Here is a 17,626-nt window from a genome sequence, read left to right on the forward strand (position 1 = left end):
GAAAAGTTACTGAAAAATGAGGTGGACGAATAAGAGAAGTAAAGAGAAAATATGAAGAGTATCACCTTTGCGGATACTCTTATAGAGGAGGTCCCCAAAAAAATAAGAAGGATAATTTGTGTTCTTTTGGGGAGATTCCCATATATTTGGGTGTGTGTTGGGGGAACCCATTGTTGCATAGATGTAGATATGAACTAGGTAGTATCCCGCGCTTCGCGCGACCTGTTTTAAAATTTTATTATTATAATTAAAGAAAAATAATATAATTTATATATGACATCTAATATTTTTATGCTTATAAATAAAAATAAATTAATTTTCTTAAATTTTTTTATGTTTAAGTACAATGTTTTAAAATAAAATACATACAATTTTAATTAAAATTAATAAGTGATAGTTAATTATGCATGATCAAGGTTTTATAAACAAATTTGTGACTGATCAAATATCATATCAATTAAAATAAAATTTATTCGAATAATGCAACAATCAACATTAAGTTCTCAAATTATATCATTTCACGATACGTTATGTTCCAAATCAATTAATATTTGTTCAATATGATATGAATATAATTTTATACAATTTTTAATTTTTTATGTATAACGTGTGATATTTATGTATCAAACATATATGAACCAAACTCATTTTATTCAAATGTTTTAATTGTGTCTTGATGTGTTATATATATAAGAAATTTGCACCTTGTATTTTTTTAAACAACTATATATATAAGGATATTTAAGAGTTTATATTATTTTTTGAGGTTAACTTCAAAGTATTTCAAAGATAACATATAAAATATTTAACTAAAAGTAATTCTCCCTCTATCCTAGTCATTTGTTGTTCTTTTCTGTTTTGAGGTGTCTCAGATCTCAATCTAATAAGAAAATGAGTGGAAAATAAGGTGGACAATAAGAAAATGAAAGAGAAAATATGGGGAGTCTCAACTTTGCGAATCTCTTAGAAAATGTTTTTGTGGCCTAGTTAGGTAAACAAATGTCTGAAATGAACTCCGACATTCTAAAAACCTTTCTCCTTCCTCCTTCCTCCTCCACTTCACCTCGACCAGCTCGTGACGATCTCAACTTCCTTCCTTCTGTACTTTCTCTCTCTTCTCTCTCTCGAATGACAGTCATGACTCCCGCTCCTATCGACGTACGCTTTCTCTCTCTATCAATCTTCACATTTCTATTTTTAATTCGATTTTGATTTTGAATTTGAATGTGTGTTTATATGATTATGATTATGATATTATCTACTGCAATTTTAGTAATTTGAGATTAGGTTTCGTTAATTTAGCTCCATTGGGGTTTTAATTTGTAACGTGAATTGCTAATTTTGCAGCGGCAAGAAGATGAAGAGATGCTTGTGCCGCATTCCAATGTTGCTGATGATAATCAGCCTATGGAAGGTTACTCGTTTAATTTCTCTTGAATTTTCTATGTTTTGTTGTCGATTCATCTCGTTGCGATTTATTTGATTTTATTGAGTCATGTTAGTACGATGAAGATTTGTTAGATTATTATTAATTAGGTTATTGATTAGGGGAGTCACAAATTATAGAATAAGACTGTCTTTGATATATGTATCGATGGTCCTTTGGAGTTGTCAGCCTTCTAGTTGCCGTAGATGATGATTCTCGTGCCCAATCGAGTCTTATCTCAGTTTATTAGTGGATTATTGTACTTTTATGTTTCGTAATGTAGTATCTAAATATGACTTAGGGGATCGTACTACTAGTATGTAATATCACTCTTTTTACATCTGGCAAAAAAAGAAAAGAAAAAAAAGATGGTCTTATATTGGTTAAACACTCATGTGTTACTATTGATAAATGAGTGTTTCTGAATATTAAATAAAATGACCGCCTCACGCCAGGAGACGGTCTTGCACAATAATTATTGTAGTTTGGGGAGTAGTCTGTTGAACGACCGTGTGAGGCATATCAATTATTCACTTTGTTTCAGTCATTTGTTTACCTTTGATTAAAATAAATACCCGTGACAAAGAATATAAAAGGTGAACAACGACTGGGACGGAGGGAATAATGCACTAAAAACTACTTTAAAAGAAAGTAAAATAAAAACTGTCCATAATGGGAGAGGTTTTGCAATAACATTATTTTAGGCTGTCTCAAATGAGAGTTAGTGTTGAATTGAAGTGTTGATTAGGTTATTGATTGTATGATTTCTGTTGGCAGTGGTTGCTTCGGCGGAACCTGCTAATCCTTTGGAGACTCCACCTGCGGAGGATCCTCCAACGTCGAGGTTTACTTGGAAAATTGAGAATTTCACTCGGTTGAATACCAAGAAGCATTATTCCCAAGTTTTCGTCGTTGGTGATCATAAATGGTATACTGCATTACTCCGAAGTTTTCAGAAGTTCTGTTGTGTTGGTAGTTATGGAAAGTTGTGTATTGGTTTGTTGGAGGGGATTGCTAATTGTTGAACTGTGTATTGGGCTGTGCAGGCGGATACTTATTTTCCCTAAAGGGAACAATGTGGACTATTTGTCAATGTATCTTGATGTTGCGGATTCTGCTAATTTGCCCTACGGGTGGAGTCGGTATGCTCAGTTTAGCCTGGCTGTAGTTAATCAAGTTCATAACAAGTATTCTGTGAGAAAAGGTATTCCTTTTTTTTTATCCGGTACAGTTTTTTGTCTTATCTGTTTGGTTTTTGTGTTTGTAGATGTAAAAACTAAAAAGCCTTAAAAGTTGTCATGTTGGGTTTTATAATCCTGTCTTTTATATTGAAATGTGGTCTCTATTTGGGTTTGAGTTTCTCAGCGTCACTAGTAAGGTGCAGTATATTGTCTTGTTACAAAATTCGGTTGCGTCTGTGGAGTGACTGAATAAACACAGCATGCTGTTTTTCTGGGCTCATGGTAAAGGCTAACGCGATTTTAGCGTAGAGTTACGTGTGACGTCTATATGATTGGAGTAGTTTGTGTAAATATGCTATACATTTTTGATGACCTGCTGCTCGTATAATATTTTTTGAAAGAATAGTACTGGCCATCTAGCGTAGGGTTACTTGTGACATCTATATATTTGTAGACTACTTTAGATGATGTGTGCAACTGGTGCTCAAAGATCAGTTGTAATGTCAATGTACTTCATCTCTTTCAAGTTTCAACTATGATAGTATTGGCCTGCTCGTCATGCAGGCGTTTTCACTGCTCTGTCAATTTTTTTTTTTGCTAATGTGTGTATGATTTAAGAAGGATTTTGGATCCTGTACACTTTTATAAATCTTGTGGATGGATGTTATTAAATCTCCAATCAAAAATCTGCAGATACCCAACATCAGTTCAATGCTAGGGAAAGTGATTGGGGCTTTACTTCGTTTATGGCTTTAAGTGAGCTGTATGACCCCGGTCGAGGGTATCTTGTCAACGATACTGTTATTATCGAGGCCGAGGTTTCTGTTCGAAAGATTGTAGACTATTGGTCCTATGACTCAAAGAAGGAAACTGGATTTGTTGGACTTAAGAATCAAGGAGCAACGTGCTACATGAACTCTCTTCTTCAAACGCTTTTTCACATTCCTTATTTTCGTAAGGTTTGTTGTGGCCTTTGGTAGTCTGATCCAACATGGGTTAGAGAATACGAGTACTAATTTATTTTCCAGATAGCTAACTGTGGTATTCACTGATTCACAGGCTGTATACCATATGCCTACAACTGAGAATGATATGCCATCAGCAAGCATTCCTCTGGCTCTTCAGAGTTTGTTCTACAAGCTTCAATATAGTGACGGCAGTGTAGCAACAAAAGAGTTGACCAAATCTTTTGGTTGGGATACCTATGATTCTTTCATGCAACATGATGTTCAGGAGCTGAATAGGGTTCTTTGTGAAAAGCTCGAAGATAAAATGAAGGTGCTGTTTCTGACTAAATAATGTCATATTCGCTTGATTGTTTAGATTTAGGTTTGTTGATTTTTCGTAATATGGCAGGGTACCGTTGTTGAGGGTACCATTCAAAAACTGTTTGAAGGCCATCACATGAACTACATTGAATGTGTAAATGTGGATTACAAATCTACTAGGAAGGAGTCCTTCTATGGTAAGTTTTTGCTGAGATATCTCCATGTAGAGACTGCTAACAAAACCTTTGGTGCTTAGGTTTGAGGTGGTCTGAATTCACAATTTTGATTTATAGATCTTCAGCTTGACGTTAAAGGGTGCAATAACGTTTATGCTTCTTTTGATAAGTATGTTGAAGTTGAGAAACTGGACGGTGATAACAAGTATCATGCCGAGCAGTATGGTTTGCAGGTGAGGAGTTTTTTCATAATCTTGCATATCCTTCGTGGTCTGAAAGCATAAATGTAGATTGTATCTATTACTTATTAAGTAACTTATTGAGTAACTTATACATGGTTTTGCATTTAAAGTTTTGTAATTTTCCGCCAAGGCGCGATCTCTGTTCACTTTTCAAACAAAATGCACACGCAATTTTTTACTTGTTCCTCAATAATAGTTTTTTTGCTCTTGTGAAAGCAATTTGTTTTTCACCAGCTTCAACATGTTTCAGCCATCAGGGGGAGTTGCACCTTTTAATTTATTGTTTGGCATTGGAAATTTCAGGATGCTAGGAAGGGTGTCTTGTTCATTGATTTTCCCCCGGTACTTCAGCTGCAGCTCAAAAGATTTGAGTATGATTTCATGCGTGACACTATGGTGAAGGTTGGTCATAGTAAACTCTCATATATAGGATAAATTTAACATAGCATATTTTGATTAGATGTATACTGTTCTATCTAGGTGTTTGCTATCTGTTCACTCATTTTTTTTGGCTTTTCATTCCGATTGCATTTATTTTTCATGTATTTCTTATTGCTGATTGTTGATTAATTGGTGAATGTTTTAGACATGAATATTAGTCACACTCGCGTTTTATGACACTTTGTAGATCAATGATCGCTATGAGTTTCCTCTTGAACTTGATCTCGATCGTGAAAATGGCAAATATTTATCTCCTGATGCTGATAGAAGTGTACGCAACTTGTATACTCTCCACAGGTATGAGTGATCCTTTGAATATTTTTTTATGCTACTGACTACTTAGTACCAAATGCTACACCTAATTAGAGAAGTATAGAAAGGAGAGTAAATAGAAAGCCATGGAAAAACCAAGAATCGACTACATGAATGACTTGCCACATTGTAGTATTTTAACACACCCGTCTTCAGCTGTCATAGGACCTAACTGTTCTTGTTTTAACTTTCAGAGTTTTGCTTTATGGTCTGTCCTTAGAAGAGAATCTTGCTGTTACGATGCTTGATTTTAAATAATGCGTTGAATATTTATTGGTTGATAGGGTTGTAGATAATACTTTTGTAGTGAATAATTCAAAAGTTTTCTGGTTTTGATTATAAAGAAATAAAACAAAGTGAAAAAAAGTTCTTATTTATTTTCACTCTGTGTAGAAACATTTTTTTTTTCTGTTTTTCAATGCAAGCCTATGGTCATCGGACTGCATCACACCGATGGAGGCCCTTGAAAGTTGAAACATTAGAGTGGTGTCGTTGTTGGACATTACATACATATAAATCTCCATTCTCTCCAACTCTTACATTTTCATGTTCTTATTGCTTTATAGATCTTTGACTCTGACAATTGTACATGTTTCAGCTCTAGTTAAATTGACTCATGATATGAGCTAAACTCAACAAGAGCCTGATATTTTCACCAATCAAGTAAACATTTTAAAATAATAAAGTAGTTAGGACACCTTAAATTGAATAAAGTGGCTGCTCTTCTCTCAATTGTGAAGTAGCAGTTCTTCAATCAGTGCAGTTCTCGACGTAAATTTCATCTTGAGCCATTCAGACACTGCCTCCTTGTGTTACTAACACAAGGGTAAGGCTGCGTACATCCGATTCCCCCTTAGCCCACAATTTTCAGGAGCTATTTAGGCACTGGGCTAATGTTGTTGTTGTATTTTTTGCCATCTTGACAATATATGGATAGATAGTATTGTAGTAATAATATAATATCACTTCTCAAGAGGTGAAATTGATGCATTATTATAACTGAAGATGGTTGTTTCTTCCAAATGTTATATGCAGTGTTTTGGTACATAGTGGTGGGGTGCATGGTGGACATTATTATGCTTATATACGGCCAACACTTTCGGAACAGTGGTATGCATCTACTTGTTTATTATGTACTCTGAATTATTTAGTGATGATGAGTTTTCGAAATCATTTTTCTTTTATTAGTAATATTGACAACATCATATATTCAATTCTTTGTTTGCTTTATTGTTCTTTGATGCGCAAATTAAGTTGTCGTTTTATTGACGAGGAGATAAGGAAATAAATTAACTAAAGGGGAATATGGAGAAAGGGCGTACAACACTACAACCCATCAAAATACCCCATATGTTGGTTGAACAAGAAGGCAAACTCGTTAAAAGTACCCAATATGTTTGGTTGGACAAGAAGGATAAAACTTATTTTTCTTACCGATACAACGGCACTCATCCATTTTCATGGCGTCCCTTTCTCTCTCTCTCTCTGCGCCATCCACACGATGTTTTTCCTCTTCACCTTATCTGTAATCGGATTACTCACTGGTCGTCAGCCACTCATCTCTGAAGCACAGGTTAACAAGCTTTTAGAAGGACAGTTGCTGAACTGGCGGTAAAGGTGAGTTAAGGGTGGAGGAGGCCAGGTTGGCCATGCGCGTGGAAAGTGGTGGAATTAAATTCGGAATGGATGGGGATAATCAGATGGAGATTGAGGGGTTGGAGGCGTAAGTTGAGGTTTGAAGCATAGGAGGGGTAAGGGCCAAGGGGGTAATACCGCTGGGTTTGTTGTAGAGACAAAGACAGTGAGTTGATTAGGGGTGAGGCGGTGAGCAACAGTAGAGGCAGTCAGGCAGAGTAGTGGACAGTGGTTAATGGTTGGTGGTGATGTTGACTGTGGTAGTGGGGTGTGAATTGTGTTTTGGTGGTTGTTTCGTAAGGGCGGTACTTTGAATAATAGATTGTGGGTGTTGGCAATGTTGTTCATGGTGATGATGTGGTCCAACAATTGAAACCCTAGATTGATTTAGGGCGGCACTTTTAATAGTAGATTACTGAATCCTAGACGTTGCTTAACAGGCACATCAGTTCTTGGTTTAGATGCTGCATGACCACTTTCTAGTGATTTAAATTGCGGTTCGTCCATCTTTCTATTGCTCACATTGATTTTGTTACTATTTTAAATCCTTTGCGGTGCTATTTAGGTATAAATTTGATGATGAGCGGGTTACAAAAGAAGATATGAAGAGAGCTTTGGATGAACAATATGGTGGTGAAGAGGAGGTATGATTATTTAGCACTGTCTAGTTCAGTAATCTACAAAGTACAAACACGATTCATTTCATGTTATATTATTTTTGCCGCAGTTACCACAGACAAATCCTGGTTTCAATAACACTCCCTTCAAATTCACAAAATATTCAAATGCCTATATGCTTGTGTATATACGTGAAAGTGATAAGGACAAGATTCTGTGTAATGTGGACGAGAAGGACATTGCTGAACATCTTAGGGTAAGACTATAACTTTGCTACGACTTTCTATTTCTTTTTAGATGCAATGTTTACAGTAAACCTATTGCATTTGCTTAGGAACGTTTGAATAGAGAACAAGAAGAAAAGGAGTTTAAGAAGAAGGAGAAAGCAGAGGCACACCTTTACACTATCATAAAGGTGATTGTGTTTCTTAGAAGTTGTTTCCTTGTCTGGTTTTGTTCATCGACAACCCAGGTTTTGATGCGTACTTTTCCATTTGAAGGTTGCACGTGATGAAGATCTCAGTGAGCAGATCGGAAAGGATATTTATTTCGACCTTGTTGATCATGATAAAGTTAAATCTTTTCGTGTTCAGAAGCAGATGCCATTTAACCTTTTCAAGGTGCCACTTGTATTTTTTATTGGTCTCTGTTAAGTTTAGTTTGCAAATTACTCTTTGCTAGTGCTTTTTTTTATCACAACAACGCTGCAATACTGGAGGAAATGCTTAAAGTCTAAACTTTTACCCAGAATAATTCGTGATAGCTCTAAGATTCGTAGTCTTTGCCAAATGCCAATACAGTGTGATTTGCCGCTCTTTCTCTAAGCAAGTGTTTTTATGGTAGTTGAACGTATATTGTTCAGTGTCCTTTAGCAGCAAATTGAAATTTATTTTCTTTTTCCTGAATCCTTAATCACCGTGTTTTTCTTTAGTAATCTTGCCCAAGTACTTGATTTTGTTTGAGTCTGGCCCAGCACTTGATTTTATAGTGGTCTGTACCTTTGAGGATTCTATGCTTATGAATATCTGTTTCATGGTTATTTATGTGCAGGAAGAGGTTGCTAAAGAATTTGGTATCCCAGTACAATTACAAAGATTTTGGCTGTGGGCAAAGCGCCAAAATCACACTTATCGACCGAATAGACCATTGACTGCATTGGAGGAAGCCCAGACTGTAAGTTCGATAGACCCTATACTTCCATTTACAATTGAATATAATTTTTTTGTTCCCGACATTATATGTTGAAGTCTTGAACTGTTGATGGTGAAATGGATGTTCTTTAGCTTACTTATTTATGTCTGATACTAGTTAAAGAATCTTTCATTTAAATCACTAGAAAAGGAAAGGGTTTTTTTCATGAGTTTCTATGAGGATCCACATTATTACAACACAGGCTGAAGCTGGTTAATGATTAAATGATGCATTCTTCGCCATTTGAGCCTTTGAGGTAGGTGACATTTACATCTTTTGCTTTCCATTGCCTGCAGGTTGGACAGCTGAGGGAAGTGTCTAATAAAGTTCAGAATGCGGAACTGAAGTTATTGTTGGAAGTAGAGCTTGACTATGTAAGTATGGTGAAAGAAGCATAATCATTTCTTCAAGCATTTGCAATTGCGCTAGTTTTATGTATTGCTTTATTATATTGCAGGATTTACGGTCCATCGCACCTCCAGAAAAGACGAAGGATGAAATTTTACTGTTTTTTAAGCATTATAATCCTGCGAAAGAAGAGCTACGGTACTACGTCATATAGTTGTTGTGTACAAAATCCTTCTTACTGTTGTACAAAATTTAACTTTGCATATATCTATTCCTTTGACGTAACTGCAGTTATGTGGGAAGACTTTTTGTCAAGGCTGATGGTAAACCAGGAGAAATTCGGGGGAAATTGAAGGAAATGGCTGGCTACGCTGCTGAGGAGGAGATTGAGTTATTTGAGGTTAGATGTCCACAGCATATATGTTGGATAATTTGATGTGTGATGTTTGCTATCTAATATTGATTTCAGGTTTATTTTGGATGGGGCATATTCTAATGATGTTACTTTCGTGATTACGATCACATTGTCACTTTGTAGTATATGACTTGGGTTTTGAAGTTTTTGTTCTGCTTTTCATTTGTTAACATGTGAATACTATCTGCAGGAAATTAAGTTTGAGCCAACTGTGATGTGTGAACCTATTGATCCGCAGCTAACATTTCGGGGTAGTCAGGTGGAGATCTGTTTTATTTATTAATCCATTTGGTTGTTTACTTGACCACTATTTTCCATTGATAATCTCTGAAAGTCTTACTAATTTATTACAACTTTTATTGTATATGCTTACTAGCTTGAAGACGGAGATATAGTTTGTTTCCAGAAATCTCTACTGGCTGAAACTGCAGAAAGATACCGCTATCCGCGCATCCCCTCATTTTTAGACTATGTGCAGAATCGCCAAGTATGATCCCTAGTTTTGTCAGTTAATTTTTAATTTCAGAAGCCACCAAACTTGGTCCCAATGTGTTATTGTATGTCCTGCATTCTTGTACCTCAGAATCTGTGTGACAGTTTTGGTGTCTCGTAAAACGCCGATGTATAATTTTATAGTAATAGATATTTTTTTTTTTTTTTAAATCTGGCTGTAAATTTTGTATTTTGCTTCTTTGCTAGTTTTGCAGAGAGTTACATGTTTTCATGTAAATTTATTGAATTTCATAGGTGGTTCACTTTAGAACACTAGAGAGACCCAAGGAAGATGATTTTTGCCTGGAGTTGTAAGTTACCCTCCTGCCTTTTGAAGCTTATGTGTTTGTGTATGGTAGGTTTTAATACAGATTGTATACACGGATCGTGTGTTCTTCATACCGTCTCGGTCTTGTCGATGGATTGTAGGTCAAGACATCATACATACGATGATGTAGTGGAAAGAGTGTCTCGCCAACTTGGCTTGGACGATCCATCAAAAATTAGGCTTACTTCTCACAACTGCTACTCTCAGCAGCCAAAGCCGCAGCCTATTAAATATAGGGGTGTAGATCACTTGGCAGACATGCTAGTCCACTACAATCAGGTATTTAGCTTTATTGCCTTGGATGTAACCATTGTTGTCATGTCCCCTGTATGGGTTGTTTCAATATTCTCCGCTTCCTTGCAAATTAGCAGACTTCAGACATACTATACTATGAAGTTTTGGACATACCATTGCCGGAATTACAAGGCTTGAAGACACTTAAAGTTGCTTTTCATCATGCTTCAAAAGATGAAGTAAGTTTATTATGAAAACACATCGCAATTTTCTGTACTACTGGTCTCTCTTATTTAATGATATATATTTGGTTGCCTTTTGTCATCAGGTAACTATTCATACTAGACTGCCAAAACACAGTACAGTAGGGGATGTTCTTAATGACCTGAAAACAAAGGTAAATGCTTTCTTTCATGTTGCTGTGTGTGGTTGGTGGGTTGCAGTATTTGCCATTATTTCACACTTTGTAGTAATGCATTTACTGTTCTTTATATCAATTTGGTGTTATTGGCGCTCCAAGATTGATTTTTTTTTTTAAAGGTATAATGAGTAATGACAATGTGGTTTAAAATTTTGCAAGCTTACTCTCAAGTCTTAACATTAGTTTGCACACCTCCTTCAAAAAATGTGAAAATTCACTCTTCTTTACTGGAAATGATCCAATTTGTAACCTGTGTCCTCCGCAATAGGTTGAATTGTCACATCCTGATGCCGAGCTGAGATTGCTTGAAGTATTCTATCATAAGATCTATAAGGTTTGCGCTGTATTGACAATATTGATCATCCAAATTTCAAAAATTTTTACGTATAGAATTCAATCTTTTATTTAATTGTTGGTTTCCACAGATCTTTCCACCAAATGAAAAGATTGAGAATATAAATGATCAGTACTGGACATTGCGAGCAGAAGAGGTCAGTTTATTAGTAACGCTACCCCCTCACCCAGCAAAAAGAGAGATCGTATCACTCTCATTCTTTCTTGTTTGTCGGTGCAACACTCCCATCTTTTTGTAGTGCTGTCAAAACAATTACTATTGGCAATGGTTTCATTGTAATATTTATTTCAGTTTTGGCATTTTCATTATTTAACTTCTGTTATAGATTCCCCAAGAAGAGAAGAACTTGGGCCCTCACGAACGGCTTATTCATGTGTACCATTTTACTAAGGAGACAGCGCAAAACCAAACGGTAGCTATCTTACATTCACAAACTATCATGATAGACCTCCTTTTATTACTGATCTTAAGTTTTCAGATTTGTTGAACGTTTAATTAAACAATTTGGTCATATCAGCAAATCCAAAACTTCGGCGAACCCTTTTTCTTGGTGATTCATGAAGGGGAAACCTTGGCTGATGTTAAGGGTAGGATTCAAAAGAAATTGCAGGTCCCAGATGAAGAATTTTCTAAGGTATGCTTTTTTCTATAACTTTACTGCATTTAACAAAATTAGGTATTGTTGCTGTTTCTGAAAAATCATCTTGTTCATTGCTTTGGTTGGCCAGTGGAAGTTTGCGTTTCTGTCATTAGGTCGTCCAGAGTATCTCCAAGACACTGACGTTGTGTCCAGTCGCTTTCAGGTTCGTAGCATTTTCCGCTCTATGATGTTTATACATTATCTGCTTACAATATTCTTCCCCTCCCACTTTTTTTTTTTTTAGAAATATTGCTCTAAGTTCATATCTTTGTTTTTCTTCAGAGAAGGGATGTGTGTGGTGCATGGGAACAGTACCTTGGATTGGAGCATCCGGATACTTCCCCTAAAAGAGTACACTACTCGAATCAGGTGATAGTTATGAAACTAATCTAGGTTGATCTCCATTGTTGTAGCTAGGTAGATCACCATTACTGAAGCTTGTAACTGAATTAGTTTGCTATAGAGAGAGGGAGCTTGTTTTAGTGAAAGTCTGAGATATTATTGATTAACTTAAGTCACAATGACAGTTTACAACAACAACAACAACATCAGAGCCTTAATCCCAATTTGGGGTCGGCTGACATGAATCATCCTTTAGAACCGTCTATGGGTGAACGGCTGAACGCACACTTCCAAATGCGAAAAAAATAGAAAAGGGAAAATGCAGAACAAAAGGGAGAGTGAAACATAATACAAAGTCAAGTTAAACTTATAGGTTTTAAAATTAAGTCCGGATTTCTTTTATAAAAACTTAAAATTTAAATCGAAAATAAAGATTAAAACGATTTTGAAAACCGAAGTAGGATTAAAGGATCCGGAATACCATAAAAGTAAACCAAGTAATATATATAAGAAAGTGGTTGGTAAAAAAGGTGTAATAAAGGAGAGAAAAACAAATAATTTTTTTTTAAAAATTAAATAAAAACACTAAATATGTCAAATAACATCAAATACTAAAAATCCGCATGTATCATTTCCCTCCATTGTGCCCTCTCCGTCACCATACTCTCCTCAAGCCCCAGAAATCTCATATCGTGCTCTATCACTCTCAACCATGTCTGTCTCGGTCTCCCTCTACCCCTAGGGACCTTTTCTATTCTCCAAGTCTCCAGCCTCCTCCTAAGGCTCCTAACTGGTGCGTCCATAGGTCTCCTTCTCACATGGCCAAACCATCTTAGTCGATTTTTCATCATCTTTTCCTCTATTGGCGCCACTTTTACCTTTGCCCTAATCACCTCATTCCTCAATCGATCTTTCCTTGTATGGCCGCACATCTCCGCCACACTCATCTTTTGAATGTGACAATGTTTCACGGCCCAGCACTCGAACCGTAAGTCCTAATTGCCGTGCGATAAAATTTTCCCTTTAATCTTTGGGGCATATCTTTATCGCATAAAAACCCTGAAACACTCTTCCATTTCAACCATCCCGCTTTAATTCTGTGAGCCACATCTCCGTCTAACTCCCCATCTTTTTGAATAATAGATCCTAGATATCTGAAGAAATCTGACCCCTCTACAACATTCCCATCGAAAATAATACTCCCCGCCTCTGTCGATCTCGATCCCGCCACGTTAGTGAACTGACACCTTAAATACTCGGTCTTACTCCCTGCTCAGCCTAAACCCACGAGTCTCTAAAGTATGCCTCCACAATTCCAACTTTCTCTCCACCCCCCTCATTCGTCTCATCAATCAACACAATATCATCAGCAAACATCATACACCAAGGGATGTCGTCCTGAATATCCCTTGTCAACTCATCCATAACTATAGCAAAGAGAAAAGGACTAAGTGCGGAGCCTTGATGCACCCCGATGGTAATGGGAAATTCTTCCGTTCTCCCAACATTAGTGCAAACACTTCCACTAGCCCCCTCATACATGTCCTTTATGAGGTCAATATATTTTCGAGACACCCTTTCTCGCCAAAGCCCACCAAAGTACTTCTCTCGGTACCCTATCATATGCCTTTTCCAAGTCAATAAAAACCATATGCAAGTCTTTCTTCTTGTCCCGATGGTGTTCCATCAACTGCCTTATGATAAAAATCGCATCCATAGTCGATCTCCCTGGCATAAATCCAAATTGGTTATCCGATATGTCTACACCTTTCCTAAGCCTTTGCTCGATTATCCTCTCCCATAACATCATCGTATGACTCATAACTTTAATTCCCCGATAATTGGAAGACACTCTTGAACATCACCTTTGTTCTTGTACAAAGGGACAAGAGTGCTTCTCCTCCAAGCCGATGGCATCTTGTTGCTCCTCCAAATCTTGTTGAAGAGCATGGTTATCCATTCGATTCCTTTCTCCCCGAAGCACCTCCAAACTTCTATGGGTATACCATCCGGCCCCTTTGCTTTCTTTGACCCCATCTTCCTTAACGCCTTTCTAACTTCACTCTTTTGTATTCTAAGCACATATTCCCGATTAACCATGTTTGGTGTTACTTCTACATCCCCAAAACCTTGCTCCTGATGTCCATTGAATAAAGTATCAAAGTAAGAACTCCATCTAGCCTTTATTTCGTTATCCTCAACCAGAACCTTGTCGTCCATATGTTTCACACACCTGACTCTCCCAATATCCCTCGTCTTTCGGTCTCTTATGCGAGCTAGTTTATAGATATCCTTCTCTCCTTCTCTCGTGTCCAACCTGCCATACACTTCTTGGTTAACTTTTGCCCTCGCATCACGCACCGCCTTTTTAGCGGCTCGTCTAGCCTCCTTGTACTTTTCAAAGTTCGCATCACTCATGCATTTCCCCAAAACCTTATAGCATTCACGTTTTGTCTTTATCGCTTGTCTCACCTCATCGTTCCACCAAGATGTGTCCTTACTTGATGGTCTATTTCCTTTAGATTCCCCTAACACCTCCCTCGCCAAATCCTTTACAACATGCTCCAATTTATCTCAAGTTGCATCTATATCTTTCTCATTGCAATCCGACCAAATATCGCTACTTCCGACCTTATCCAAAAACGCTTGTTGGTTTTCCCCTTGTAGCTTCCACCACTTAGTCGTGCTTCACCGATTATCTCTCTCTTCCCCAGGTCTCTCTTACCCCGAAAATCAAGCACCACTAGTCTATGTTGTGTTGCGGCACTTTCCCCGGGTATGACCTTGCAATCGGTGTACTCTTTCCTCCACACATTCCTTACCAAAAGGAAGTCAATTTGACTAGCATTTCCTCCACTCATATAAGTCACCAAATGAGAATGCCTTTTCTCGAACCAAGTGTTCATTATACCCTCATATGCCAAAAACAAAATCTAATATGTCACTTCCCGCTTCTCTCTCCCCGAACCCAAAACCCTCACGAATGCTCTCGAAGCCAACTCGACTGGTACCCACATGCCCATTGAGGTCACCACCAATGATCAATTTCTCTCCAATAGGGACTCGTTCTACAACCTCTACCAGATCTTCCCAGAAGGCTCGTCGAAAAGAAGCATCCAACTTCAGGTGCGTAAGCGCTTATAACAGTCAGCACCTCATCCCCGACTACAAACTTAATGCTCATAATCCTATCACTCTTTCTCGATACTTCTACCACATCATCAATGTAATCTTTATCAATGACAATACCCACTCCATTACGACTTTTGTCTTTACCCGTGTACCAATGCTTATAACCCCAAGGCGCTATCACCCTTGCTTTATCTCCGACCCACTTTGTCTCTTGTAGACACATTATATGCACCCTCCTCCTTTTCATGATCTCCCCTACCTCAGCTAATCTCCCTCTCCCTCTCTCCCTGTCAAAGAGCCAACATTCCAAGTACCAAAACGTAACCTACTACCCTTCCTAAAGTCATGCCCTAATTTCTTTACCCGCTCTTGGCCATGCTTCCTGGGTCAACCTATTTGACACCACACCCATACTTCGAGATGGCGCACCGCTTTCGTGCGACGACCTAACAAACCTTGCATATTTTTCACTACACCCGGGTCTAGAAGATGTAGCGCACACTTTCCTATTTGACACCACCCCCAGGTGTAATGATGGCGCGTCGCTTCCGGGCGACGACCTAGCAACCCTCACATACTTTTCACTACACCCGGGTTTAAGAAGTGCAGCACATCGCTTCTGAGGAGACGCCCCAACAATGGTCAAATTCCGATTCATATTGCTAACTAACCGACTTATCTCAGTTGCCTGCCCTCCCCATGCCCTTGATTTTATAAATGGAAGCGTTGGTTGTGGTTGCTTTGGTTAAATAGTGTGTCATGACTTGTCTGATCCGAATATTTGAACTGTGGGTACATTCATTGTTATCTGCTTCCTTTGTCCATGTTGATAGTTTACATATTCCATTCTGTCTGTCCTAGTTAATATTTATTGTATTTGGACATGGTGTGGCTCCCTAATTTGCCTGCATCATTGCATGTGTGTACATAAAACCCGAACCAATAGAAAGGCAAACTATCTTCAAAGCCAGAGGGAGGAATAAGTTAGTTTGTAGTCTCTCTATAGGGGGGCACAAATTATTTCAAGAATATGTGAACGAGTTCTGCTGAACCGAAATCCCATTCGGAGCTAAAGATGGATTTGGTAAAAGTGATTTTGTTCGTCATTTGTAGCCTGTGTTTCTGTTTTGGCTAAGATTAAGCTAGTCATACCTAAGGTAACTCAAATAGGCACCAAGAAACTGTATGGTACTTTGATGAGGGTGTTATCTATATTTTATACTGGGCCAATGTTATATCGCTACTAGGAAAAATTGGATTTAACCAACTTAATTCTTTTGGCTGAGATTAAACAAGTGTGTTACCCCTCTGATCTTTTTTCATGTTGGTAGGATTTTGATTTTGCTTGTATGAGATTTAAAAAAAGGATCCCTCCACATCCCCCTCAATTTTCCTCCAACCTAGTTTAATATCTAAACAGGGGAAAATGCATCTCCCTTTTCCGGACCCTTTCTTTGCCATCAAATGATCAAATCCCTCCATCCAGACAATTGTGTACGACTTGGGAATGGAGTAAGGAAGGGAATTATCGCACAACCCAATTTAATATCCGAACCAGGAAAGTTGCATCCCGCTCGCTTCCTCCCTTTCCCGTTCCCTTCAAAACCTTCCATTCAAACAATGTGATCAAGTCCTGAAAGTAAAATTTCTGAAATTTGAGTTTAACAAGGTAAAATTTACCAAAATGTTTGGGTACGAGAGTGGAACTTTCTATTGTCTTATATGTTTAAATACATCTAAGTGATAGCTAGACATTGGCTATATTGTTGCCGAGTCAGTTGCATATCTTTGCAATCCTCCTTGCTTGGCTTTTTATCATATTCTTAAGTTGATATCCTCTATTACTCACCTCCTTTGTATCAAATTGCAGAATCGCCATACTTTTGAGAAACCTGTAAAAATCTACAACTAGCATGGTTTGGGGACTGGATTTTGTATGCTTGAACCGTCTCTGGTTCTCTCGACGGAGTTTTTGACACTCGATGTCGATTGCAACCCCCGTCTCAGGTGCTCTGTTTTCTCTAATGGAAATTGTTCTTATGGCTGTATGCCTTTATGCGTGTTATCCTTCGAAACTCACCCTCTGTTGTAACTTGTAAGGTCAGAAACATGAGTACATAAATGAGATTTTGGTTAGGGATGTATACAGTATAGGTGGACGTTTTCTGTTTATTTAGACGTGTCTAGTCTTTAGATTTCGGGGGTTGTGCGAGGGTCGTCTTCCCTTTGCTTATTTGATAATTTCCCCTCTTTACTTTCGCTTCTTTCATCATTATTATTATATTTTCCTTGGGAAAGAAGCTTGTCAGCATTGTAGCCTTTATGAGAAAACATTTTACAATTTACCGGTGCAGGGTGTGTTGTAATGCTTTCTTCTTCGAATACTGAGGCATTGATAATCCTATGTTCCATATTAACTTTTGGATCAA

At 37.7% G+C, this 17,626-nt stretch overlaps 1 protein-coding gene across 2 annotated transcripts; it reads left to right on the plus strand.

The window, feature by feature from the left end:
- Nucleotides 1–984: 984 nt before the first annotated feature.
- Nucleotides 985–17,626, plus strand: LOC141633094 (ubiquitin C-terminal hydrolase 12-like). 2 transcript variants are annotated; one of them, XM_074445579.1, is made up of 32 exons: nt 985–1,158; nt 1,348–1,414; nt 2,204–2,354; nt 2,473–2,630; nt 3,301–3,566; nt 3,667–3,885; nt 3,964–4,072; nt 4,169–4,284; nt 4,597–4,695; nt 4,922–5,031; nt 6,082–6,156; nt 7,247–7,325; nt 7,409–7,555; nt 7,634–7,714; nt 7,800–7,919; nt 8,350–8,472; nt 8,787–8,864; nt 8,948–9,036; nt 9,130–9,238; nt 9,444–9,512; nt 9,630–9,740; nt 10,001–10,056; nt 10,175–10,352; nt 10,442–10,546; nt 10,636–10,704; nt 10,997–11,062; nt 11,154–11,219; nt 11,409–11,495; nt 11,601–11,717; nt 11,812–11,886; nt 12,006–12,092; nt 17,068–17,626. In XM_074445579.1, exons 1-32 carry the CDS (start codon nt 1,000–1,002, stop codon nt 17,107–17,109), a joined length of 3,483 nt encoding a protein of 1,160 aa, XP_074301680.1. In that variant the 5' UTR covers nt 985–999; the 3' UTR covers nt 17,110–17,626. The 2 variants fall into 2 exon arrangements, with proteins under 2 accessions (XP_074301680.1, XP_074301681.1); XM_074445580.1 differs by having other exon boundaries at nt 10,445–10,546.

This window comes from Silene latifolia, chromosome Y, assembly GCF_048544455.1.
Source record: "Silene latifolia isolate original U9 population chromosome Y, ASM4854445v1, whole genome shotgun sequence".
In the NCBI taxonomy this organism is placed as follows: domain Eukaryota; kingdom Viridiplantae; phylum Streptophyta; class Magnoliopsida; order Caryophyllales; family Caryophyllaceae; genus Silene; species Silene latifolia.